Source organism: Argopecten irradians, chromosome 2 (assembly GCF_041381155.1).
Source record: "Argopecten irradians isolate NY chromosome 2, Ai_NY, whole genome shotgun sequence".
In the NCBI taxonomy this organism is placed as follows: Eukaryota; Metazoa; Mollusca; class Bivalvia; order Pectinida; family Pectinidae; genus Argopecten; species Argopecten irradians.
In genome coordinates this window covers 25,868,028-25,895,786 of record NC_091135.1, presented here as the reverse complement: position 1 = coordinate 25,895,786, position 27,759 = coordinate 25,868,028, and the positions used below count along the sequence as shown (strand labels likewise).

General features: G+C 33.2%; 1 protein-coding gene across 2 annotated transcripts in view; it reads left to right on the top strand.

The window, feature by feature from the left end:
- Positions 1–27,301, top strand: part of LOC138314937 (uncharacterized) — a 40,195-nt gene extending 12,894 nt beyond the window's left edge. The window contains exons 2-12 of one of the 2 annotated variants that reach the window (XM_069255585.1): positions 3,211–3,493; positions 4,230–4,309; positions 13,531–13,603; positions 14,234–14,392; positions 14,640–14,801; positions 15,143–15,213; positions 16,237–16,312; positions 16,747–18,032; positions 19,619–19,752; positions 20,618–20,636; positions 22,843–27,301. In XM_069255585.1, the coding sequence (XP_069111686.1) occupies positions 3,307–3,493; positions 4,230–4,309; positions 13,531–13,603; positions 14,234–14,392; positions 14,640–14,801; positions 15,143–15,213; positions 16,237–16,312; positions 16,747–18,032; positions 19,619–19,752; positions 20,618–20,627 (2,238 nt within the window). In that variant the 5' untranslated portion in view covers positions 3,211–3,306 and the 3' untranslated portion in view covers positions 20,628–20,636; positions 22,843–27,301. The remainder of the gene's footprint in view (positions 1–3,210; positions 3,494–4,229; positions 4,310–13,530; positions 13,604–14,233; positions 14,393–14,639; positions 14,802–15,142; positions 15,214–16,236; positions 16,313–16,746; positions 18,033–19,618; positions 19,753–20,617; positions 20,637–22,842) is intronic. The other variant, XM_069255584.1, reaches the window with a different exon arrangement.
- Positions 27,302–27,759: the final 458 nt, after the last annotated feature.

Sequence of the window (27,759 nt, the reverse complement as noted above, 5' to 3'; positions counted from 1 at the left end):
GGAACAGAACTTGTATAAATTTTGGCTCTGACCCCAAGGGGGCAGGAGGGGCGGGGCCCAATAGGGGAAATAGAGGTAAATCCTATAAATCGCTACTTGTCCTAGAGTTCTGCATGGATTGTAACCAAATTTGGCCAGAAACATCCTTGGGGGAAGGGGAACAGAACTTGTATAAATTTTGGCTCTGACCCCCCGGGGGCAGGAGGGGCGGGGCCCAATAGGGGAAATAGAGGTAAATCCTATAAATCGCTACTTGTCCTAGAGTTCTGCATGGATTGTAACCAAATTTGGCCAGAAACATCCTTGGGGGAAGGGGACCAGAACTTGTATAAATTTTGGCTCTGACCCCCCGGGGGCAGGAGGGGCGGGGCCCAATAGGGGAAATAGAGGTAAATTCTATAAATCGCTACTTGTCCTAGAGTTCTGCATGGATTGAAACCAAATTTGGCCTGGGAAACATCCTTGGAGGAAGGGGACCAGAACTTGTATAAATTTTGGCTCTGACCCCCGGGGGGCAGGAGGGGCGGGGCCCGATAAGGGAAATAGAGGTAAATCGTAAAAATCGCTACTTGTCCTAGAGTTCTGCATGGATTGTAACCATATTTGGCCAGAAACATCCTTGGGGTTAACAGAATTCGTATAAATTTTGGCTTTGACCCCCTTGAGCAGAAAAAGTTGGGCCCAATAGGGGAATTAGAGGTTAATATTCAAATTCCTTCAGAAAATAAACAATGAACTTGTATTCAGAACATTACTTGGCATTACCAACCAGGTGAGCGATACAGGCCCTCTGGGCCTCTTGTTTGTATACAGCCTAGTGTTGCATAGTAAGGTTACAAATTAGTTCAAAAATCAAAATTATTGGACAGTAATGTTCGGAGTTATTGCCCTTTGAAAAAATAACCACTACTGGGGCTTTTGAACATGATAACTTTTGTAAATATTTACCGAGCTAATAATAAGACTTTGTATCCATACTTACATTGTTAAGATCTCTGGGGAGTTGGAAAATTTGACTTATTTGACTGTAACTCAAGGAGTTATTACCCTTTGCAATTATTATTATTATTATTGCACCTTGTGAACACGATAACTTAGATGGATATTTACTGATTTTCACGATTTTGGTATAGATCCTAGCATAATTTGTAAGATGAAAATTAGAATTATCAGATGATAATTTTGGAGTTATTGCCCTTTGCAATGATAAACACTATTGGACATTGTGAAGACGATAACTTGAGCATTTTTGATATTTACGGAGCTTTATGAAACTTTATAGGTAGTCTGATATCATGGAATTTGTGTGAAGTAACCTACAGAGTTATTGCCCTTTGTAATCAGAACTTTGTTTTACATTGTCAACACAGTAACTTTACAACACGGTAACTTTAATATGCATTCAGTCATTCACTAATTTAATGCTTAGTGAGACTTATTATCATGTGCTGCCTAAAATCATTGGAATTTTGATGTCTATGCCATGACCAGGTGATCGTTAAGGCCCATGATCCTCTTGTGGTTAATACGGTACATGTAGACTAGATGTAGATGTTTTTAAGGTTACCTGATTACAGCGTTATCAGGTTCAGTTACTGTATCTACTTGAATAACATCAGTGATCATGTGTTTAAAACAGGTAAGACTTTATCTCTGATTTGTTATGAATTCATATATGGAAAAAAAATCTCAACCTAATACTTAAATTTAATCACTTCATATTTATTGTGATGTACATGTAGAATAAGTCCATTACAGATCAAAAATAGTTAAATGTGCATTCCTTTCAAACCAATTTGGTTATTAATAAATTTATTTTGGTAAAACTATTATGAATGAGAGACTCGGAGTGTCTGAAGGATGTGCTTTATTTAGCTGAATTATTTTTACATATGATGAGAATGTTTAATTATCTTAGCCTGGCTACAAAGAGCATCCTATTAGTCTTTCAGATAAATTGCGCAATGGTGGCTCCTTTGGTTTTAATGAATTAAAGTTAGATGCATTTTCCCAGCAATTTGTTTTCGCTATGTGTAATCGCCTGCAAAATTTTGTAAGTTGTATTAGAGTATAAGGCATTTCTTCTCGTCAAATTTGGACAGATATTAAGATTTTAGAGTATGACTTTAGAATATGTGATTTGAAATAGTGAGACTTTTTTTATAGTAAAAGTGATAACGAGTCTCAGAAAGTAAAACTGCTGTATGGCTAGTAAATGCTTATAATGAGACCTCTTGGTCCAGATCATAAATGCAATTTCATCACAAATTGACCTGTATATAAAGATCACTTGACTGTAATATTCCATATTTCTTATCTGACAACAGGATTATTATGGTACCAGATCTGTTGTTTATATATACATGTGTATGCATTTCAAAATCTTGAAAAGTCTTTAGATCACACACATGAGAAAACTTTGTCAATGTATGACCGTACAAATATGTATGTCAAGAGTCACTCATGATTTGACAGAAGAAGCCAGTAAAGTTATGTACCTATAAAAGTATAGATATTTGAACATGTTTCTGTTGGAGAGTAGGTTTGATAAGGTTTAGGTGTTGCTTGGTGTGGTATAGCTGTGACCCTTTGAAGTTTAAAGCCACCAGGTATATTTGAATAAACTTTAAGGACACTGGGGTGAAGATATTAAATGTGGATTTATAAAGTCTGACACATTCCTCATCTGTCTCAAAACCAATTACAGTTTAATGAAATGAAACTGCAACCTTAACAAACCTTTACAGCTCCCATATACCGTTAACAATATCTACAGGTGGAGTGCATTGGTACCTGGAAAAGTTTTGACAGTGACCTACATAAAGAAACATGTTTCTGCTGATCTGGCATGTCCATAAACATTCTTCAGTCATTAATCAGCTATTCAACTGCTGAAATACATTGCAGACACAGAAAAAAAGTATGAGCTTTAAACAACAAGAAAAAAAACCATTTTAAGTATATTATCAATATGTTTCACAAGTATACCCTTGATGTTTTGAAAATGGATTTTGCTTCATAAATTAGTTTTAATTACATATCTAAAAATAGATTTTGTGTTATTTTCATTGAGAACATTTTAGTAGGAATTCGCAGTATACTATAATTGGGTTTTTTCACACTTATTATTTGTAAGTAAATTGACCACATTCAAAACTATAAAGGTATTATAAATCATGAAGCATGATTTTTCATTTGCTGTTATTTCAGATTTGAAAGATCACTGGATGTTAACCAGCAACCAGGCTCAAGTAGTTGATAAAAGTTTGCTGTCCAGGAAAAAGCAGTCAATAATGAGGACCCGTTATGCAGTCCATTAAGGCCGGCGGATTGTCTATGCACTTTCGATGGAGTGTTCTGAAACCTCTCCCGAATAACACTCTTCCTCGGTCTCGATGTAAGCATGCCTGCTGCCTTCACAATGATAACATCTACGTGATTGGAGGGAAAGATGGAAACGTCGCTCTTAAAGAAATATGGAAATTTCATATTGGTATGTTGAATTCCAAATGACAATAAATTGAGCTTTTAAATAATTAATATAACCATTAGAGTACTTCATGAAGTTTCTTAGGATAAACATGCTCAAAACGTAAAACTTTTCTTACTTTGTAACGTTAAATAACAGGGTTTTTGCCAGGCCTTTATAGGGTCCAGTAAAAGGACCCATTTCCAATTGAAAAATGGCACTTTATTTTCCCAAATTCAGTTAGTATTTTCCAAAATGCAGTAAAATTAAATTAAACCCCAAATATGAGGTCTTATATTATACCTATGACATCAGTGAAATTGAATGTAGAAGTTGAAGAATATTATAATATCACTTAAAGAAACAGCTAAACCTTCTTTGTTATTTAATTTCCTCATTTTGATATTATTTCAACAAAATTGTGATGAACATTTTAGCAACATAATGCTGATAATATTTTCCCAATTTTTGAAAAACACCAATGATATTTTCCCAATTTTGGCTTTGAGTCCTTTTCCCAAAACAGCTGGCAAAAACCCTGAATAATCTTGAGTGATATGTGATAATCTTAAGTAGTTAACTGCTAGCTGGATAGTATAAAGTCTACAAGATTTAGTTTGGCTTAAAATTGTATAATGATCAAGACTCAACATGAAGCAGTCATTAAGCTTGCATGTCCTTTTGCCCTGTTGGTTAGATATTTTGTCAAGATGTTTTTTGTAGAAAGAAATGTAATTATGTACAATAATTCTAATTACAGGTAGTTATAAGTGGGAAAAGCTGACGTATCGTGGAGACAACCTCCCAATTTTGGAGGGCCACACTTTAGTGGCACATAAAGTATGTAACTTTATTATCTCCCTTTATTTAAAGTCCCCTTCAATGCAAATGATCTGTTCAAATAATCGTTCATCCATGGTAAAAAGTTGTTTCTTTGTAAACATTATTGTTACCGCTATTTCTCAAATTGACCTAATTAAGGAGCTGTTTAAAATCTTATGAATAGGTTCCCCTAGGATCCACCCTTACTGTGCCTATTGATTTTTAGGACAGGTCAGTCAACAAGATGGCTGTTAGACCACTATCTTTGATATCTGAATGTTGTTACTGCTATTTCACCAAAAGTACTGAAGGGATCTGTCTCAGATTTCATGCTAAGTAATTAGGCTCCCCATCTTCATGTTTTTTAATCAACAGTACTTTACCCAGCTGGTGATTTAACTGTAAATCTGAAGTATCAATTTTAGAATTTGGCTTCCCAGTTTAGGTTGGTTTTGATATTCATGTATGTCAGATCCTTGATTTATTGATATAATAGGCTAAAGTTTCTGCTTGGCTGGCTTTACTTTGGCTGCCTCTATGTTATACTATCCTGATGGAGTCCATTAATAAAATGTATGTAATGAGAATGCTATGCATAATCTTTTCGATACTGTTCCGTTATTAACTGAATTGTATGAAGGTGGAAAACTTGGTAACCTCTCTGGTTGTCACATATAGAGCACACCATGGCTTATTCTTGCTATCTGTAGTTCAATCTTGTGATTAGTTTGAAGGTCAAGCTACTCAGCTGTGACGTTTATAGTGGTAAGTCTGTCGAGTATGGGCTTAATTATGTTGAGGCTTGCTGTGTTCTACATTCTTTTGTCCTGGTCTTTCTGTAAACCCCCTATTGATCATAAATGTTACAAATCTAAATAGACTACGGATATTAGACCCTACAAAAGGAGGGTGGATTGGCAGTATGGAATGTATTAATGTTCCTCTGTTTATATCTGGTGTTGTTAGAAACAGGATAAACAAAGTAGTTTTTTATTGTGGTATTAATACCTATACCGACAATATAATCATGCCTTTAACAATATCCAGTGTTACGATACTGTGATATTTACTAGTAACTTAGATCCTTATAGCTCTCTGTTCAATTGAAATAGCACTACTTTACTTGGTTTTCATATGTTCACAAATATTTTGTCATTTAAATATGTACAATTTTGATCATTTTACTCTAAAACTTTCCAAATTTTATTTTGTTTTAAGATGGCCCCAGGTGATTAAAATGACAAACTGTTTTCAGATTTGCCTAACATTTCTAGCTGGTTCATTTCACCATACTAGCAAAGTATTTTGCAATACCAGTTTGTGTTGATCTCCTAGAAGATAAATGTGTGCCTTGGTACAATCTGAGTAACATTGTATTGACTTTACCTTGGTTAAAATGTTTACTTTTAATATGTAACATATATATAGATACCAGGGTATTAGTAAACCTACTGTCGACTGGAGGCAGGTCCACCTTTTAACCCAACCTTATACAGAACTAAGTTGTGCATGCTCCAAAAAGTCAAAAGTTTATTTTCTTTCTACTATTTTGTTATCTCTACCTACTTACTTTTGATCAAAGTTTATTGGAATGATCTGATAGGAGTACAATATAGCAAATATATTTTCCCTGGAGTATTGGCTAGAATAAATTAACTGATAGTATAGCTAGTGTCAGATGTCCTAGTTTGGTAGGCTGAAATGTTTACTCAGAAATACCAGGTCAATAATCTTTGGAGCATTTTGATGTTTGCTCCTTATAATTGGTATACTTAAAATTATTTATTCAGATCATTGTGGTCGACAGGTATGTAAACTGCTGAGGTCAATGCGATATTAAATCCAGGTGTAAAAAGTTGTTTAGGTCCTTGCAGCACCGTTCAACTCTGGGATTCAAAAAGGTTAAACTTAGAGAGTAGTGGTTAATATATTGTGGATGCAATGGTAACAAAAATTCACAACCTGCCCTACCTTCCTCACCCTCTCCCCCATCTAATGGTTTTTTGGGAAATACTTTGTGACTATATATAAAACAAGCTTGTATTTTATCTGAGTGTTTTGAGATATTTAGAGCTGAATTTGAAAACATTATGATTGACTTATGGTTTTGCTGCCATTTATGGTTGATTCCTGTGAATATTAATGTAGAAGTAAATATGATACAAATGTTTTCTTTTTGTGTTACCTGGTAATTCTCTACAGAAAATGAAAAATTAAACATCAATAATTACCTAAACAAGTCTTGATGAGGGGATGTATATAAAAATGGAGTTGTTATCAAAGATTGTAATTATGATATGCTATCTTATCTCTAGAATTGATTTTCAATTTAGGAATCAGATTGGGGGAGACAATTGTATAAAAGCACATGAAATTTAGCATGTTGGTTGAAGGGCAATTGATTTGATTAACTTAGCATATTTTTTAGGTTTTTTTGGTGAAAGTTGATTACTGGTAATAATTTCTAAATAACTTGAGTATAATGTTTTAGTGGACTGGAATGAAGGGCTAGCTGACTGTCAAGTGTCTAAATGATATGCATGTGCTGCAGTACTTCCAATATAGAGATTGACATGGGCAAAAGACCAAAAGCAATTTTCCTTTTGAAATACCCTGATCTATGCACGAGGTCAACACATGATTTTTTCTGGGTACCATTCAATTTCTTTGGCTGTGGTGCTATGTGAAGATAGTATGAATGTCAGTTAAAAGTAAAACTCTAGAATTATATATATATATATACATGTACCGGTAGCGTATGGTCGAGTAAGCTAGAGTATACATATAGACATAAATTAGGTTGGAATCCATTTCCTATTCAGATAGAGGGTTATAATGGAGATGTGGACGGTTGGAGAATTTGAAAGAGTATATTATTGTATTACCCGATTTATTTTCTGATTTCCAACATTGATCTATGGTAGACTGGGTTTTATTTTCTGATTTCCAACGTTGATCTATGGTAGACTGGGTATCACACAGATTAACCTTCAATATGACGACTATTTGAGTGTACATTTCAATTTCTAGTGTCAATTTTACTTTAAAATGTTTTTTGTATCTTTCGTTTTGTCCTTTATTCTGTATCCATTGACGCAGTCTACATGAATTAAGCTACACATTTGTAAGGCAGTAACTGGCTGCGAAGTCTAACACAGGCAATATTTAACTGATATATCTCTGGTTCAAGACCTCTTTCCTGAACCAGTTTTTAGTTCATAATCATGCACAGTCACTTTTCATTTGGCTTGTTTAACATGACTGATATTGTAAAAAGAAGAATCTTTATTGTGTATACTTTTTGGGGATCTTTTTTATACATTTTTTTGGAGACATTACCAAAATACCTTTCAGATAGAACTCACGGTAATAGAAATTGTGTTTTTTATGAATTAGATTTGAAGATTAATCAAAGAGTATATTGGGTATATAAACCTAAGGGTATTGTCCTTTGTGTCAATGTTAATTGATATCCATTAGCATACCTGTTTATGTGTCAGATAATTGAATGAAATATGTGTTACCGGTATGTTTAGGAATAATGCATACACAACATTTTTATGAACCGATGTTTCATAAACATGTTGATTCAACCCATCGGGACATGATATGAGAAAGCGTGCAGCACGTAAACCGTGAGAATGTCTATTGTGTTGGCTTGGATGTATGGTGTTGATTTGTGGGCAGTCAATTGTTCATAGATAATATACCTGTATATTTGCCTACCTGGTGTAGAATGTCATCCCATTGTCTCTTGTCTCCTAGCAATCACTAAACATAGGTAAACAGTACATTGTATATATATTGTATACTTCAGGTTTAGTAGGTAATAGTTTTATTAAATATAGATCATGGTAATAGTTAAAGTACAAGTCTGAAGGGAATTGATCTCTTTTGCTGATCTGCCATAAAACATCATATAGTGACTGAAAAAAAAGTGATGTACCATCATGTCCATTGTTTTACTCACTGTCTATATAGAAATAGACATCTAATAGCATTAATTACAATGCTATTTAACCTGCAGTACAAAACACTTTCATTACTGCTTAACAAATTGTGTGTCATCACAAGGTTGAATTTTTGGAAATATGCACATCAAATTTCAGTTATGAAAACATCTCTGTTTCATATGTACATGGAAATATGCACATCAAAATTCAGTTCTGAAAACATCTCTGTTTCATATATACATATGGAAATATGCACATCAAAATTCAGTTCTGAAAACATCTCTGTTTCATATATAAATGGAAATATGCACATCAAATTTCAGTTATGAAAACATCTCTGTTTCATATATACATGGAAATATGCACATCAAAATTCAGTTCTGAAAACATCCCTGTTTCATATATACATATGGAAATATGCACATCAAAATTCAGTTTTGAAAACATCTCTGTTTCATATATACATATGGAAATATGCACATCAAAATTCAGTTCTGAAAACATCTCTGTTTCATATATACATATGGAAATATGCACATCAAAATTCAGTTCTGAAAACATCTCTGTTTCATATATACATGGAAATATGCACATCAAAATTCAGTTATGAAAACGTCTCTGTTTCATATATACATGGAAATATGCACATCAAAATTCAGTTCTGAAAACATCTCTGTTTCATATATACATGGAAATATGCACATCAAAATTCAGTTTTGAAAACATCTCTGTTTCATATATACATGGAAATATACACATCAAAATTCAGTTCTGAAAACATCTCTGTTTCATATATACATGGAAATATGCACATCGAAATTCAGTTCTGAAAACATCTCTGTTTCATATATACATGGAAATATGCACTGCAATTCGTAACAGTTCTCAGTGCCTTTAGTTCTCTAGTGGAAATTATACATCCCATTTGGTTATGAGCTATTTACATTCATTGATCCATGCAATCACCATGAAATATTTATTGTGTTTACATGATATGGATTTCAAATAAACAAATCCAGAAACTGGTTTAATGATATACCTTTCATATTTCGTGAAATTTGTGCTTGCTTTGAAACTTTTGCTTATAAATTGCCCTACACATTAGAATCATTGTTGTGTAGGATTTTTTTATTGTATCTATTTTGGGAATTACCTGGTAAGAGGAATTCTACTGTAATTACATAGATACCTGTTAAAAATGAGCAATTTTATTTAACATATCATTTGTCAAACACTTGAGTTATTAACAAGATAAGATTGTTCAAGGAAGAATTATAAATATTTTAGATTTTATAATCAAGTCAATTACCCAGTACCTACCCACTTCTTACATTAATTAATATAATGTTTTGAAGTGATTTTTTTCCTTGTACCTGTCAATGAAGAGGAAATCTACTTACAGCTTTGTAGGGAACTGACAAAAGTCATTCTGTTAAACTTTAATTGCCTGATGTCAGGTAAAAAAGTACATTGAATTTCCATAATTTCCTGTTTGTTGAATTTGGTCCTTGGACCATGGTTTGGTTTGGGTAGTTTAATGTCCTATTTTTTCGCGATTTCGCGGTACATTGTGGTGGTGGCAAAAATTAATTCCGCCAAATTGTAAGTAAAAGATAAATAGTAAATATTCTCAATGGATATAAAGATAACATTATTTCAAAAATCTGACTCTACCAATAATATGATAACAAAAATGACATATTTTATGGCATCTTGAGAGCTCACAGAAGAACAAAATGGTATGTGGTTAGTTGGAAATTGATAAAGTGGGGGGAGGGGGGCTTATAAACTAGGTCTTTATTGTGTCCGTTGTTCTACTAATGGCAGATGTTTTAGCAGTGTGTTACAGTGTATATACACTTACTAGCAGTGTGTTACAGTGTATATACACTTACTAGCAGTTAATGATCCAGGGGACATCATAAACACTGTGTAGGTCTTGTGTAGAGATCACTTAGGGTCGTAGCTAAGTAGACTAGAGTAAATATCAGTCCTTAGTATATAAATTAACAATGGAGGAGGCTAATGTGCTTCAGTTCAGGTTGCAATAAATTTACAATGAGCTACAAATGCATGTCCATAATGGGCAAGATTTTAGGCTCTGATAAATACACATAGGAATTAAATGTGCTGACATACATACATGTAGTATATTAGAATATGACTGAGCCAGGCTTCTGTCACTCAACACAATACTGTAGGTATTATTGTTACTGCATAGCAACATCAGTGCATTAGTAAAACAAAACAAAAGACTCATTGTTATTATATATCTTAATTGCCATTGACGATTTGATACACAGACGTTGTACTCAATCGAAGGCTTATGATAACTCATTTGTATTATTATCAGTCATTATTTACATTCTTGCCCAAAGAGGGTAAGCCTTCTTCGGTTATGTTTCCTTCGAATTCCTTTCTGAATGAATTGCTTGGCATGACTCAAATATTATTTCACTGAGACTAAGTTGCTTGTTGCAAATTCATTTCTGATGTAGAAATAGGAAATGGTTCTGTGGATATACTTTGATTATTATTGTAATTGCATGACAATTTAAAAAAAAAATGTGATTTGCACTCATTGCTAACCACAAACCTCAGATTAATTGGCTTGGAATGGGAATCCTCAGAGCTTGATGGCCAGGAGGGGCAGTCGGTGAGGAATTCAGGAAGGACCATTCCCTAGTTAAGATACACTCAAATAACCAAATTTTAAAATTTCTTTTACAAACAGTGTTTAAGTCCAGGTAGTATAGTATATACCCATTTACAGATTGATATTATAGTTTACCTGACAGTTTTAACAAAAATAAAGAAGTATTGAGTCTGAAAATAAGCTTACATTAAATTTACATTGGCATGATGACAATTCTGTATGGCTGTTTACACAAAAACAGTGTGAAAATAAATAATGTTACACATTTATATTGTGACTTTCAAATATTTTATTTGGGACAATTATAGTACCTGGAAATCTATTGATTATTAGGTAGTAACTATGTGTCTATTGTGTGTACGGGTAAAAAACTTTAGTGTGTGAGTAAGTGATCGATGATTATCGATTTGGTTATTGACTTATTGGAAGGGAGATAACTCTTGTGCTATCGGAGGGTTTTAAGCAGATCCTTATAGTCCAGATATTGTTATGGCATAGTATCATATGTAGACTGATTATTGGTAATACATTGGCTGATTTTTCAGATAGGAATCTTAATTTGGCTTACACATATCCAATGTCTTAATGCCATAATCTCCTTCAAACTTTAAACATGTTATAGGCCATTCCAATTTGATTTCTTGTTCTTCGGATTTTTGGATTTTAAAATAGGAGCGAGCGAGCGAAATTTTTTTAATTTTATAAATATTTTGAAAGCGGAAAAAATTGGAGCGAGCGAATATTTTCACAGTATTTTTTATTATACTTTTATGTTTATTTCTTGAAATAACAATTACTAGTAATAACCGAGTTTTTATGTTAAAATATGAGTTTTGTTGTTTTCTTCAGTGTTTTCAACATTCATAACTGTATCAAAGATGTAAAAATAAAGGAATTCTAATGTTAAGGTATTTGTGCAGCTATTGAACATATGCTACTACACAAAATGCGTTCAATGCATGGTATACATGTATTTCAATTTTAAGACAAACCTTGACAATTTTAACATTGAATAACAATGTTTAATACCTAAAAGGGAATAGTCAAGAAAGTTTAACTTCTTGTCAATAATTTCAATAATTAATTTGCTGTTGACAGAGCTATCAGCAAAAACCAACAAGCTAATAGAAACAATCAGGGATTAGCATTAATGGAAAATATTTTTACCAATATAACCTCATCTGACATGTACATTCTTTCTTAGTTGTCACATAATATTGTATGGAACTGACTATTTATTATTTATGATTTTCTCTTGAAGCGCTTTGAGTAAATCAAACGCAAACACACATATAACCTATCAACACAAAAATGAAGGAAAATGTATGTTAGATAGTCGTAGAAAGTCACACTAAGTTTGGATCTCAGTAAAATGTGTAATTTACTACCGATATTAATTTGACCGAATAGCAGACGAATCGTCACCTAGCTAGCTGTTACTAAGTCATGCAGTCAAAACATGTTTGCAAATGCAAACTATGTGGGCCACATATCAAAATTCACACTGACCAGGTCTTAAGATATAAGGCAACTGATGTGTTAATTAATTAGCGATTGCCTTCAAATAATGGACATGCTTGATTACTGTTATTCGTTCGTAAGTCGGATAGTCAAATCACCTGTCATGGTCGCCATTTTTGAAGTGAGATCGAACGCAAAGTCTTTTAAAAGAGTTGCAGACATCGGCAAAAACAGACTGAAATCAGGACACGTCCTATTAAAAAGTATGCGTCCCTCAGTCTCTACCTCGAAGTACCACTCTTCGAGTGTGGTGGCGAAAAATCTTAATATTTCTGTTGTTGTAAAGGTTTACAAGACGCTTGCGGGTTTGAAGACACAATGTACGAATAATTCAAACATCTGAGTGACCAGGAAATGGTGACTAGTAAAAATGAAACCCTATGAAAATTTGCCCGGGTTCGTCAGATTCCCGGACACAAAAAAGAGGAGCGGTAAAAAAAATATTTTATTTTTATTTCATTTTCGGAAAATAGGAGCGGGAAATCCGACGAACGAGACATCAAATTGGAATGGCCATAGGGAATATTTAATCTACCGATACAATAAAAATGTATGTTTACTTGCTCTTGTAGCCGTCTTTACAGTGTTTCAGACTGATTTCAAAATCTTTAGGACATTTTGGGGCTGTAACAAAATTTTGTTATGACATTCTCTATTGGAATGATTAAGGATTTTCAAAAACGTAAGGACATTTTGGAAGAGTACTGGCAAAATGGCCTAAATTTAGCCCCAATCTGAATCGCTGGTTTATCACAGAATGGGTTACATCACCAATACTGTAGTTGTATTTAGTATGTCATGTTATCATTTTTTGACGAGAAATGTTCCACTTAGCCAGATTTTGCCCATTCTGTATAGTTATACGGGGCAATGTAAGGTTTCTGCCTATCCATGTTTCCTATAAAGTACTTATACTTAAGATACTGTGAAAAACATAATTTTTCTTTTTGCCATGTTTTGTGAATTTGATATAACTTTTTATTCAATAAATAATTGTAGCTTGAATATTTGACACAAGTTCAAAGCTATCTATAGTGGCATATCCAGATATAGATTCCAAGTATCACACTGATGCACTCATAGAGGATGTCTTGTATTGTTGGTTACAGCGACTGTTATTATTGTTTGGTGGAGGTTTTGAGGATGACCTCACAGAATCCTGTCTATGGATCATCAACCCAGGTAAGGTATCCTTGACAACTCATCACATTGATGGTCATTTCTAGGTCATTTTGTAAAGCTTGTAATGATACAGATAACCTTGAAAAGTTCAAAATTGAATTGGTTATGAAATATCATGATTGATAAATGTTTGGAAATATTAACCATTAAGCTTTAAAATATAGTTACATTAGTAATGTATATATAATATAAATTAATTACTAGCATTAGTGTATCTTACATAAGTATATCTTTCATAATTTGGCACCATCAAACATTAGTGCAAAATTGATTTTGAATACTGTAAACAACTTTCTTTCGCGGATTCTAAATTTCGCGTTTCTACTTCAAAACATGTTCGCGGAGATTACTGGTAAGTCTTGTGGATTTTAAGTGAAATGAAAATACTTTTCAAATTAATTTAACAAGAATTATGGAAGACAACGATTTGCAGAGATAAACTTTTGCGAAATTTGTGCACATAATCTCAAGTGAAAGAAGGCAGGTTTATAGTGATTTAAGAGTTTTGATTATGTATCATATGACATACTTTTACTAAGGACAGTAGTTTACAAAAATGCAGCTTGGTCAGCCATATTTGTTGTGAAATCTATGGACGTAGCTGATATACAATTATTTTTATCTGTACAGACCTGCAGCACATACGACGTCACTGGGTTGAGGCATACTCTTCCCATCCTGGCGTACGACGTCACCATACAGCCGTCCTGTATGACCATGACATGTATATCTACGGAGGTCATGTTGACATCAAAGGCTCAAAGTCTGACCTCTGGGTATTCCATACAGGTGGGTATTACAGGTCTTTCAAAAAATAAAATATATATATATATGATGAGTACATGTGTGTACATGTAATGATATGGTGTAGTATTATATGGAATGCATTTGGATTTATTTGAAATGGTGGCTCCCTTATGAAAGATACATGAATTTAAAAATAAAGTCAACAAATTAACGAATTTATAGATGAATGCACTTTTACTGTGTTAACCTATTTATAGATGATAAGCAATATATCATGGTCTATTTATAGATGATGAAGAATGGGAACAGGTAATCCCTCGACAACCCCCAAACACGATCCCGGAAGGCCGGCATGGTCACTCGGCGGTGGTGTACGGTCGAGACATGTGGGTGCTAGGGGGCCTTACGGACTTAAATATCCCCAAAACAGACTTTTGGAAATTCAGTTTTCGTAAGTAATGATTTTCGTTACTGCACAATATTTGAATACTAAAACTAATAATGGCATTAATTATGGCACATATTACCTAAATTATTTTCAAATATATTTAGCTAAAAAGACTCCATTAAACCATGTGTTGTAAATATATTTTATTATTAGTTAATTGAGTTTTAAAAGCATACTTTCACCTACAATCTTTATAACCATCACATTAAGTGAATTTTGTTTTGATCTGCTTGGAAAACACATTTTTAATATAGTTTGAATTTTTTTTCTCTGTGTAGAGTGACTTAAAGGCTTAAAAGCATGTTGCTGAATGTACTTCAATAATTGTGGTTTGTGTATTACAGACACAGAGAAATGGGAGAGAATCAAACACAAGTACGGCCCCCCTCATCTGTTTGGACACTCGGCTTGTGTGGTAAGACGATGATTTACATCCTGTTAGGGGATGTACAGTATATCATATAAAAATTAAAAAAAAACAAAAAACAGCCACTGGTAATTTTTGTGTTGATAGTATTCTTGCAGGGCTTTAGTGTGATTGCAAAACATTATCTGAAATAAGAAAAAAGTTGAATAATGAAACATACTCTTTTAGCCTGTTAAAGAAATCTTAATTTGTAAATTTTCATTTTTAACTAACATTCAAGAAATATTTGACCTATGAAAATATCAAACCAGCTAAATGGTATTTTTAAGAATTACAAGTTTATTATTATTGTAAAGATTAAAATCCCAGTACAGAGGCTATTTATACTGAATACAAAAAAAGTTGTTTGGCTACAAAAATTCCCACAGAAGTAAAACAGTCTGTATTTTTATGCTAAGTGCAAAGTTTATGAAATGATTGGATGAGAAATCTGTAATCAGTCGCAGAGATTACAAAAGTATGAATGCTGAAAAAGTGTCTCGTAAACATTTTGATAATAAGAATTAGAAAATATAAATAAGGACGAATTTAGAATTGTAGAAAAGAAAGAAAAAATGATAATGAAAAATATATACAAATAAGGGCAAATTTAGAATTGACGAAAGTTTTTGTCGAATTAGAAGTTTTAAATCACTGTAAAGAAAGGTAATGAATCTTACAGAACACTGACTATGGTTGGTGGAACAAAGCCCTTAAAAATAGGCAGAGTCATAGCAGTGGAAAATCTGGATCTGACTACCTTACCACCGACAGAGTACCTGCCATACATTAGTCATGTAATATGTGAAATGTAACAATAGGCGGAGTCGGGTAGTTGGTAAACCAATGACAAATTATTGTAACATTATTATATAACACCAACAAATCTGTATGAGATGATGCATATAAATAGACAGAGTCAGGTAGCTAGGCAATTAACCAGTGTCTATATGAAGTGTGTAAAACTGATTTACATAAGCCAAACTTTAAACTGTACAGTAGTTTACATTAATCATACATATTTTGTTACAGGTCAAAGATACTATGATAGTGTTTGGAGGACAAAGTCCAGGGAGCCTTATCAACTCACTGTGGGTATTTAATTTCTGTAAGTATCACAAATCTAAATAATAAGTCAAGATTTAGTTTTAAGGTAAAAAGGTAATTTAAAAAGTGCAATTCCTCAGCCTTTAGCCTATTGCAAACATCAAAAAATATTTTAAAGTAACCAAACATTATGTAGGAAGATAATCATATTTTGAGTTTAAGATAGGATATATCCGGTAGGTAGGTTGTATTTTGAATATTTTATCAAATAAATTAATGTACAAAAAATGTTAACATAATATTATGTAGTGTGGTAGTATACTTATTATGTTCATTGAGAAATATTTGAAGATATGCACCTTCCTTAACCAGATACATTATATAGAACAGACAATGTAATGATATATAAGCTAGGCATCTACAGACAAAGAGATTAATCTTTATCTTCAAATAAGCACATGGTATAATTCAGAGATGTAATTTTCGTCTGTTCAGGTTCACTGCGTTGGAGTTGCGTCAATGTACAAGGTTCAGTTCCGTCGGCCAGAATGTGGCACTGTGTTGTCCCAGTCACTGCCTTAACGCTAAGGGCAGATAACTCTGTAAGAACCAGCTCTGTGCCTTATCTAAAAAACAAAAAGGAAGGAAGCAAAATGAAGCGGCCAAAGAGCAGTCCTGCATATTCTTCTGCTCGCAACCAAGTCCGTCCAGATTTCAAGCAAATCAGTGCAGGCAATGACTTTGTATCAGCTCAGCTCACTAAGCGCCCCACAAGTCCAGGTTCTCGACAAGATCTGAAACTGCCAATCCTCATGACTACCCCCAGGGATAAACAGAAGGAGGACACCTCGCCACTATTGTGTAACAGACAATTATCTTGTAACAGTGTTATTTCAACAGGAAGTCAGGGAAAAGGGGTAGATAACCCTGCATTGGAAAGGGAAATGAGTTTAGAAGAAGCACCGGCAGTGACAGAGATTATAGAATTTCATAATTTCCAGGAAAGTCCGGAATTCTCTGGAAGTAAAACATTAGGAAAAGGTGCAAAATATTCACTGAATGAGAGTAATGCACAAATGTCAGAAATATATAGTTTCCAGCAAAATCAGAATTCTCTTGAAAATTTTATATCTGGAAGTTCATTGAAATATGAGTTAAAAGAAAACATAATACCTGGACAAGTAAAAGATTCTCCTTCAAAACGTTATCAGAAAAGACAGCAAAAAAATCAAGGTAAAACCATTGAGCTAAAAGAATTGGGTAGGTTAAAAAATCTGGCATCTTCTCAAGAACTTGTGGTGGAAGATTTAGAAACTGTTGAAAATCATTATGCTCCAGAGAGAGGTGTTACCACTTCAACAAGAAATCCATTCCTTGACCAAACCATAAACTTTAAAACAAAAGGTGGTAGTTTGTCAAACTTGAATCTTGTGGAAATGAGAACAGTGAAATCTGGTGGGCAGAAATCTGTCGGTGATACATCCGGAGCCATAGAATCAAAATCGTCATCAATGTCAAATATCAACGAGACCAGACTGATAGATCTAAAGTTTGATATGTCACAGCAGAAATCAAGTAGTTTACATGTGATTCCACCGACGAAGAACAGCATGCATTGTTGGGAAGCAGAAGATGATAAAACACTACCTCAGTTAAACAGTACTGATAGTCAGATGGACAAGTCAGCCAGTCCGAGGGACAAGTCAGTCATACCGAACAGTAAATCTATGGACCACTGTGGGGATACACACAAGCCCATGGCGACGTGTGTAAAACAAGAGGTGAGTTATGTGTGCTTGAGTATACAGTGTGATGATGCACTATAAGAAATTGTTCTTAAAGTACCCGTCTGCAAGCTGTGATATTATTTTCTTCTTATTTTTTATACATGATTCTGGAAGATTGATTGAGGTGGAAGAGAGTTTAATATTATGGCGATTGCCTTACCAAAAACTCATTAAGTCTAAATTTATTATATGTTTTCGAGAGATCGGTATCAGGTTTTGTATCATTAATTCAGTGATACTGTTAACTTGCCCTACAGTTAGGGCATTTGATTGTAAAAGACAACTGAACCCTTGATCCTTGTGACAACTGTACTGTTAAATCTTATTTGTTTGTTTATTCAGACCCCTATAGAGCCTCGTTAAAGAACTAGATATGGTAATGGCTCTTTTTGGCCCCTAAATCTACCAAATTTCAAATTAAGTTTTTAGAAATTAAGTTGCTGCGTTTGAAATATTGAATACGCCCCTGAAAAAAACTTAATGATATTTTTGTTGACAGATAGTATGTTTTTGCTATATAACCATGGTAACTTTGCATTAATTATGCAAATTTGAAAATTTGGTCAATTTTGGCATACTGTTTGATAGTTTTTCTTTTAAAAGCAATAGAGCACAACCTAGAAAAACTTTTGTTTTTTAAGGAAATTAGCAGACACGAAAAATACATCATTTTGAGAAATATAAAGTTTGTTCTAGAATGCGCTCTATGTTAAGTAGATGAAAAACTGCATAAAAAAGGCCAATTTTGATGAAATTTTCACATTTTACACAATTTATGCATAATAAAAATGGTTTCCATGGCAAATAGAACTTCTATATTACCTAACAGCACTATTAAATATGTCAGGTTTGTAGTTAATATTTGAAATGCAAGATTCACACCTTAAAATAACAGCTATACTTTGAAAAATAGCGGATTTGAGGGCCAAATAAGACCCTTACCATACCTAGTCCTTTTTGCTAAATGGGGAAGTCCACTGTTCTGGATTTCAGTATCAATTAACTTGTTTATACCTATAGTTAAGTAATTATTCATTAGATATATTGTTAATTGTCGGCTGAGTTGTTGTAAAGGACTTTGACCTGCAAAGGGTGATCGGGTGGTGTAGTGGTTAAGCCACTCGCCTTTCACCTAGCCGGCCGGGGTTCGATCCCCGGCACGGACGTGAAAAGGTCAGGGGTCACCTGCCTGATCACGTGGGTTTTCTCTGGGCACTCCGGTTTCCTCCCACACTAAGACCCCTCGCGCGCTTACATCCGGGCCATCGTGAGTGATTTACATAAGTTGTATAACTTGTTTCTCAATCGATGTAAAATAAATAAAGTTTATATATGTCTAATTTGACCTGCATGGTATTTTGTGATGGAGGACAGCCAGAGTACCTAAAGAAAAGTTCTGACCTATGGTCTGTACAAATGTACTTGGCAACTGTACCGTACTCCTTTGCCTAATGTAGAATTTCGGGATGACACCATATTCCTTCATTATTGATTAAAGCATCAGAAAATGTATGGAGTTGCTTAAAACAGATACATTTTGTTCTATTTGAAGTTATGACTAAATATGAGTTTTTTTGTAGATTGATACGCCATACTTCTTGCTGTTTGGAGGGAAGGAAACACGGGCGAGTAACATATCAGTCGAACGCATGGTTGTATGGCATTCTACCGTCATCGTACGACACAGCGACATAAATCATGGAGAATTTCACAGGTAAGGCTGTAGATGTTCTTGCTTACATGTACAACGAAACATTTAGACATGTCACAGAAAGTATTAGGTGTGAAATTCACATGTTGCTCTTTTAAGTAAAAATATTCAATTGGTACTCAGCAGGTTTAAGACAAATCAATGTGCTCAAAACGAAAATTCATCTCAATATTGTATTTTTTTTATTTAAGTGTTTCTGTATTGTGGGATAGGTTACAAAAATGTTCAAAGATGACAGCTTTAGTCAAGGTTTCGTTTGTTTGATATTTAATGAAAATTCTTAATAATTTATTTTCACGTCCTTGAGCTATCTTCATATTTTATAAGCTCATGTTTTGTCAATGAGACCTGTTGTTTATCTTGTTTCTCTTCGTGACCGCCTAATTATGTTGATCAGCACGCTAGAAAATAAACAGTTTAAGTCCAGCTGTTAGAATCTGTTCAAACATTTCACATGATTATATAAAAATGATTAACTTTACATGTACCATATAAAACTACAGAAGCGTATAAGGTCACAAAAGAAAACATTTTTCAGGATAACGAAAATATTTTATTTGGCAGTCGCACAGATAAATTATCTACCCATGGAGGCTGCCAAATAATTAATATATGGTTGCCACCAAATAAAATATTTCCATATATAAACCCTGAAAAATATTTCCCTATATGTGAGCCTATTATGGTTCTGTGTAAAACTATAGGAGTGGCTTTGTTAACGTTGTTTATAGAGACACATCAGTGTAATTATATAGTGTTACTGCACCACTGATCATTCTGATGTATGATAAATACCTAAAAATGGAGCTTGATTCTAATTAGCAGTTAATCATTAATTAATTATTAATAACCTCCTTCTGATAAACAGCAGCGTATGAATACTACAGGTAATTATGGTAACATCGCTAGGCTAGAATATGTACAAAGAAAACATGTACCCAGGAACCTCCGCTACATGATGCATATCAAGTGCGCTTCACAGAACACATAGTAAATTATATTCATCTGCATTAAGACACTGGAAACATGTATAATAATTTCCTTGCGTATTACCAGCACCTCTGTACAGCAAGCCTGATGGAAGAAAATTTAGTAATTTTCTGTAATTTTGAAAATAATGCATTAGGCATATTCTGATGTACAAAAAAATAATGATAAATAGCCTGTGGGCAATAAGCAGGAAATTATGGTACCCACGAGCCTAAGCTAGAGAATTTTTATCTTGTGTTTCATCATTGTTATAGAAGACATGGACCAAAAACAACTTCATCTGATTCAGACTTAGAAAACAAGCTTTCTTTATATAAAGTATGCTATTCAAAAAATGTATACAAGTCATGAAACACAATATTAAATCTGATTAGAGCTCATATGCTGAAAAGCCCAAGGTGTTTTCTTCTGCCCATTTATTGCGTCTATAAGCTTTTCTGCTAATTAGTTAAAGTGAATAGTTGGGCAAAGAAAACCAGTCTAAATGCGTTCATTGGCCTTCCAAAAGTTCTCACATATTAATACGACGGCCAAGTTCTGCTTACGTTTCCCAGTTCTGACCATTAAAGTAAAGGAAAGTTGAAAGCATTGAAAGCGAGGCTGCGTGTAAATGTAACCATGGACGTAGTCAGCCGGGAGGACGTATTAGGATTCCTATACTTTAAATTAATTTCTTCGTACACAGACAGATTTTGGCGAGAGATTTTATTTTTCCATTTCATAAGAAATTATACTGGATACATTCACACCATTTTTACCGACTTTAGCCATCCTTGCCCGACTGTTCACTTTAATTAAATATTGCATTATGTAAAAATTGAAATTAGGACTTGTGATTTGCAATAACAATAAAAGCTTTTCTCTTTGCTCAGTAAAAATGCAAATTGTATTAAAAAGCTGTTTGTTTTAATAATGAGCATGAAGTCACTGTATTTCCTTGTTATAGAATTTTAGTTTTAGAGTCTACAAGATGTATAACTAAAAGCAGCTTTTTTCTTACTTTTTAACTACCTACCAGTCCCTCACATTGCTGCTACTGCTACAACTAAGTAGAATTCAGTGGGTAATGGAAGATTAACTTCTCACAGCTGTGTAACTAAGTAAAGGTTATTGCATGGCTTGCGAGTAATAAGGGATTTGTTACACCGGAGCGAAGCGAGGGGGTAATAAGTCCCGAGTGACAAGAAATCATGCAATAACTGACTTACTGCATGCTTCTTAACCTCAAACAAAAAGACAGGTTGATTGAAAAAATACACACCTTTTCATCCCTATACCCCCACTTTCCCATTATTCTCTGTTTTGATTTACCTGTACCTGTGGTAACAAGACATTTATTGGCCACACTTTTCCTTTGTGAGAGGTTGGAAGTATGCACTTTGTTTCAGCAAATATTTTTCCGAGCTTGTGAATTCTGCTCGACCATGTTTACAGGAGGGGTATAATAAATAATTAGTAATGTAATGACAATATATTGGATAGCTAGACTGTAATGTCTTATAATTTCATATCTGGTCCCTGTAATGGATAATGATGTAAGCTATGTTTCCAATTTAATTCAAACTGTTGTAAGAAAACTTCCTTAATCAATATAAATAATACATTTTTTAATCATTATTCCATCTAATTACTCTTCCCTATCAATTTTGATAATAATTTTAATTGGTAAGTTATGTCAGTTTTTGGTTATAACCCTCTTATAACTTGGAAAATTTTATTTAAAAAAGTAATATCAGTAAGGCCAAAACAAAAAATGTCTTTTTAGGGTTACCCGACCGACCCTATTTTTTTACCCCCGACACTAATTTTTTTATCAAAGTCGGGATTTCAATCTCAAACTCTGGTTCCTGCCATTATTTTAGAGTGAAAGACACTTAAATAAAAAAACCCCAAATCCTTCAGACCCTAAACAGACATTTTATTTTTTGGCCTAATATGGTAATTGTTGCCACTGAATAAAAAGAATGTTGGTGGCAAATTTATGTTCTTTTGTAATAAAAATCATGAGACACTTCTCTCATTGTACATTCAATGTTTTCTTTTGAAATGTTGCTAAAAACTTCCAGCCCGACTGTTGTTAAATCGTCGTTTTTTATTTACTAGGTCCAATATGGTGATCTGATGTAGCACTGTGACGCTGGATGACCTTGAACTGCTCTGACCTTTGCCTTAACGAAACCAACCGTCCACAAACATTCCACACCCATTAAACATTAATTGCCATAAATAGTTGTGATCTATTAGTGATCACATTAATCTTGAAACACAATTGTACACCAAGATATTTTTTACAATACAATGGAATGGACAGAAATCTGAAACAGGCAAGGAAATGTCTGATGACTTTGATGACCGTTTTTCTGTGATAAGCAAAACTAATGCATTGTTAGAATTTAGTTTACCCTAATTAGCTAGATTTTCTAACATTTTTGTATGACACTTTAAAGCAAAAATTAGAAACTGTACTAATTCATAGTTGCCATAAACAGAAAAGATTGTTAGTTAGGTCATCTGACCCCATACTTCATCCGTTATTCTTAAACTTTTCACATTTGAACTTCAATTTCATATGATTTTCAGATGACTGTGTAAGCCCTTTGGGCCTCTTGTTATAAGTACATGATGTTTTTCAAATGTTTTTAAAGTCATTTTAAACAGTTAAGGTATCTCCGTTTGAAAGTTAGCTGTGTTTATATTATTAATTAAATGTTTAAAGATGCTCCACCGCCGACAGAGCATAAATGATATTCAATATTTGAACATTAATTGGTGTTTAATCATGTACATTTTGTCAAATTAACACAAAAACATACATATTAAATAATTTATTTTGCCTTTGGTGCATGGGCAATCAGTACTTCATTCCATAAAGGATATAGTGCTACGGAATTCTTTCAGGATGCAAATAATTATTTTCTATATTTTTAACTTAAAATAATATTAGAAGCTCAAACTTTTCAATGGTGATAATGGTGTAAAGTAAGTAACTTTTGTAACTGAAGAAAAATACCAATTTGTCTGTTCCTGTTTTTCATAAGTGACAAAATACCATTTGCCATTTGTAGAGCATCTTTAAGAATTTTCTTCAGAATAATTACATCTGTCAAAATATTAGTTGATACTATTTCTGTATTTGAAAAAATGCAATAAGCCAAAACGTTATTGCTATATTTTCCATTAAAAAAGGTTCTGTTAAATAAGGGTAGGCTAAGTTAAATTTTTTTTACATGATTTTGTTTGCATAGTATGTCTATTCTGACTGTGTGTCTAGTGGTATTTTTTTTTTTTTAGATTTTGTGATGCATGCATATCAATTAAAATTTGTAAGGTCAGATTATACATGATCTGAAAATAGCTAGCTGATGAGGATGCATCCTGCTGATTATTTTAAAATCTCTGCTTTATGGAAAAGATGCTGAAAAATAGGATTTGATAATCATTTTTGTTGACACCGTTTCCGTTGTAGTGTACTAGTGATACTTGATGCTGAAGTGAATTTTTAGTGCAATATTTAAATGTGATATTATACCTGTAATGGATATAGAATCTCCATTAGAACTTTGATAATAGCTTGAATTATCGTTCAGTCTATCTACAATAAATTGTTAGAAAATTTCAAAATTTGAACATGTGTATCACATAATGAGATACAAGTATTTTAAGCTGAATATTCCTAAGGATAGCCTGTGGTAAATTAATTTCATTGCAGACAAATTTCATTAATAGTTAAATAATCTGTAGCTGTAGATATCTCACTGTCATTATTTTACCATCATACAGATATTATTTAATATTTCACAGATGAATTTGGAATAATTCTCCAATAATTTTATCAAAATATTTGACATGACATTATAACAAGTTAACCATGTCACCATTACCGTCTATCCCACTGTTCTGTTATTTAGTGTCAAATGGATGACATCTTCAAAACCCCCAGTCAGAAAACACAATTACAGTCTAGATTTACCTCATAATATCTCAATATTTTTTTTTACATATGACCATAAATCTGTTGATTCCTTAAACTTTAAGGGGTCATAAGTTATATTTGATTGCTATTGAGCATGATATTTTCTGTCAACATTCATGCATGATTGCCATATTTTGAGAGCCAGGTCCACAATAAAATTGAATCCTAATTGTATACTTACACATGTTGTCATCTTTAAGTAAATCGTCTTTTCACAGTTATCACATAGTATGATGCTAAGTGTAAATTTATTATAACGATAGAATGTATATTTTGTATTCAGCATTTATTCAAAGCATAGTAGCTTTGTTGATAATGTTATATTTGGACTGCATAAGTGTTATTTATTATTTTTGTTTGTTAGCGTGATATACATGTATATGTTGATAAAGAACAAACAGATAAAAAAACTTAATCCAAAATGGATCTGAGTTTTAATTAAAGATGCTTTATGTGACATAGGAAAGTGACTTAATAAGATAAAGTCTGGCGGTTTTTGTTTCAAGAAATCACGGTCAGGTTGTGTAAATTAATTAAGTGACCAAATTTATCTTGATAAAACCATGAACTGGGCTGTCTATATCATTATCACTTGTAGGCCAGTCATACCTGTACATTGATATTAGTTTTTCAATGTTAATGGAATTAAGTGTTTCATGTGATGATCTTGTTCCATTTGTATTATATGTTGTTTATTACTGTTCTTATTTCACTTTTGGATACAAAGTATAGTCACTGCACTATCCTCATATCACAGAAAGCCATATCACCAATGCTAAGATATCAGTATTTTATCCCACATAACCACACATAATTTCATTTATCTAATGGCATATTTTTATATCATACCCAAAAATATACAAATTTTGTTATATATCAAAGCCTGTGGCCATTGAACAGTTGTAAAACTATCCAAATATTTTACCATGAATATTCACTTGACGGGGGCCACTGAAATGCTTCATAACAATAACAGTGAATTTGATCATGACTTATACAAGTTTAAGTGAAAAGAAGTATATACATGTAATTAAATACTATTCTATTATAGCCCTCGAGAGGGAACTAATTTCCTATAGTGTTGTCTGGCGAAGTATAGTCCCGGAGTCGAAGACGAGGGGACTATACCGCACCAGACAACACTATAGGAGAACTGTTCCAAAGGGAAAGGGCCATAAAAGATTTCGTACGTCACATGACATTCATTATGATGTCATATATTTCGTCGCGTGCTCATTACCGGGGGAATATACTTTAGTATAGTTCCCATAGTCAGGTATAGTCTCCTTTAGTCATGAAAGTCAAGAAGGACAGGGAACTGTTGCAAAATAGACCATGGCTGTTTATCAAACCGCATTCCTAGTAAAAATGTAATTATCATGTGATGTACTAAACTTTTATATTACTAGTAAAAACTTTTTTACCATGTCCTCTTATCAAAGCCAATGTCCTGATCCATAGCATCCTGGGCTGGGGGCCATAAAACTTTGTGTTTTTACTCATCATATACATGTACATGAGTAAAAAATCTGTCTGAGAATAGTTTTATGGTGCCGGGCCCTGGTACATTACATCTGACTACCTAGATCCTGTCCTCTGTGAATTCACATCACTACCTAGACATCATTAATGATATCATTGTTTTAGTATTGTTACTGTTATATATTTGTTGATGGATTTTATGGCATTAACTATTGATAGAATGTTTTATTAAAATTAGCCTGTAGCACGACTAAATAGACAAGGAATGAATCACAAAGTACATTGTATGGTCATTACAGAACATAGTTTGTATTGTAATGTACAAAATATCATTGCACTACTGTACATGTGGAATGTTAATATTTTAGACCAGAATTACAACAAGAAAACAAATGAAATAATCTTTTATAGACTATCACATTACAATCCTCCCTGTTGTCCAGTGACTTAGTAAACACTCCTGTATGTTGTCTGTTGAATTTTTTTAACTTTGTTTCATGAAATAAAGATGTAACATCAGAAATATAATTCTAGTCTAAGAACAAAATTGCTTTTTTCTTCACACTTTTTGACATCTCTTTTCCCCTCTATGTTTTTTTTTTTTTTTTTTTTTTTTCATATGAAATTTTCACAGGACTTGTATCAAAATTCTATTTTTTTTAATCACAATGGTTCACAGAAAATATAGATTTATATAAAACAGGTGTAACATTGCACTTCACCTAGCTAGAGTATATTTGACAAGTTTTAATATTTCATTCAACTCTGATATGTTTATACTATAATAGTACATTCTTCATCTTTATCCAAATAAGTGCTCAGTTCCTCTTTGATAGTTTCTTCATGGATCTATTTTTATGATACATTAATTTTACAACATTTATCAAATAACCTTAGAATTATCACTAATGCAAGAACTGGCACCTATTCTAATTAAGATTAGATTTGTAGGACAAAAATTTATTGAAGTGATCAAACTTAAGTCGATTCCACCAATCTTTACAACATGATAGAATAAAGTTAACTATGTGATTCAATTTCTTTTTGATATATAAAACCACCTAAAAAATCAAAAATATTTTTCACCTGTTTTATCAGTAATTATTAGATGATTACAGATGTAGTTTTAACAGACCACGAGACAGAACCCACATATTTTTACGTGTTTTAAATTTCTACACAATATTGGAGTGATTGATGTCTAGTCTACACGCTTAAAAGTTTAAACAATAGGTATAAAGTGTTCCATCTGAGACCAGTAGATGGTGTAGAGGTCATATTAACCTGGAGATTGGTCCATGGAGGCCATATTGACCTTAGGATTGGTCTATGGATGTCGTATTGACCTTGGGACCTTGGGATTGGTCCATTGATGTCATATTGACCTTGGGATTGGTCCATTGATGTCATATTGACCTTGGGATTGGTCCATTGATGTCATATTGACCTTGGGATTGGTCCATTGATGTCATATTGACCTTGGGATTGGTCCATTGATTGCTTGACATAGTTATAGATTTGTTACTATATATAAAAGGACAGAATATTGATACTGAATAAAGTAA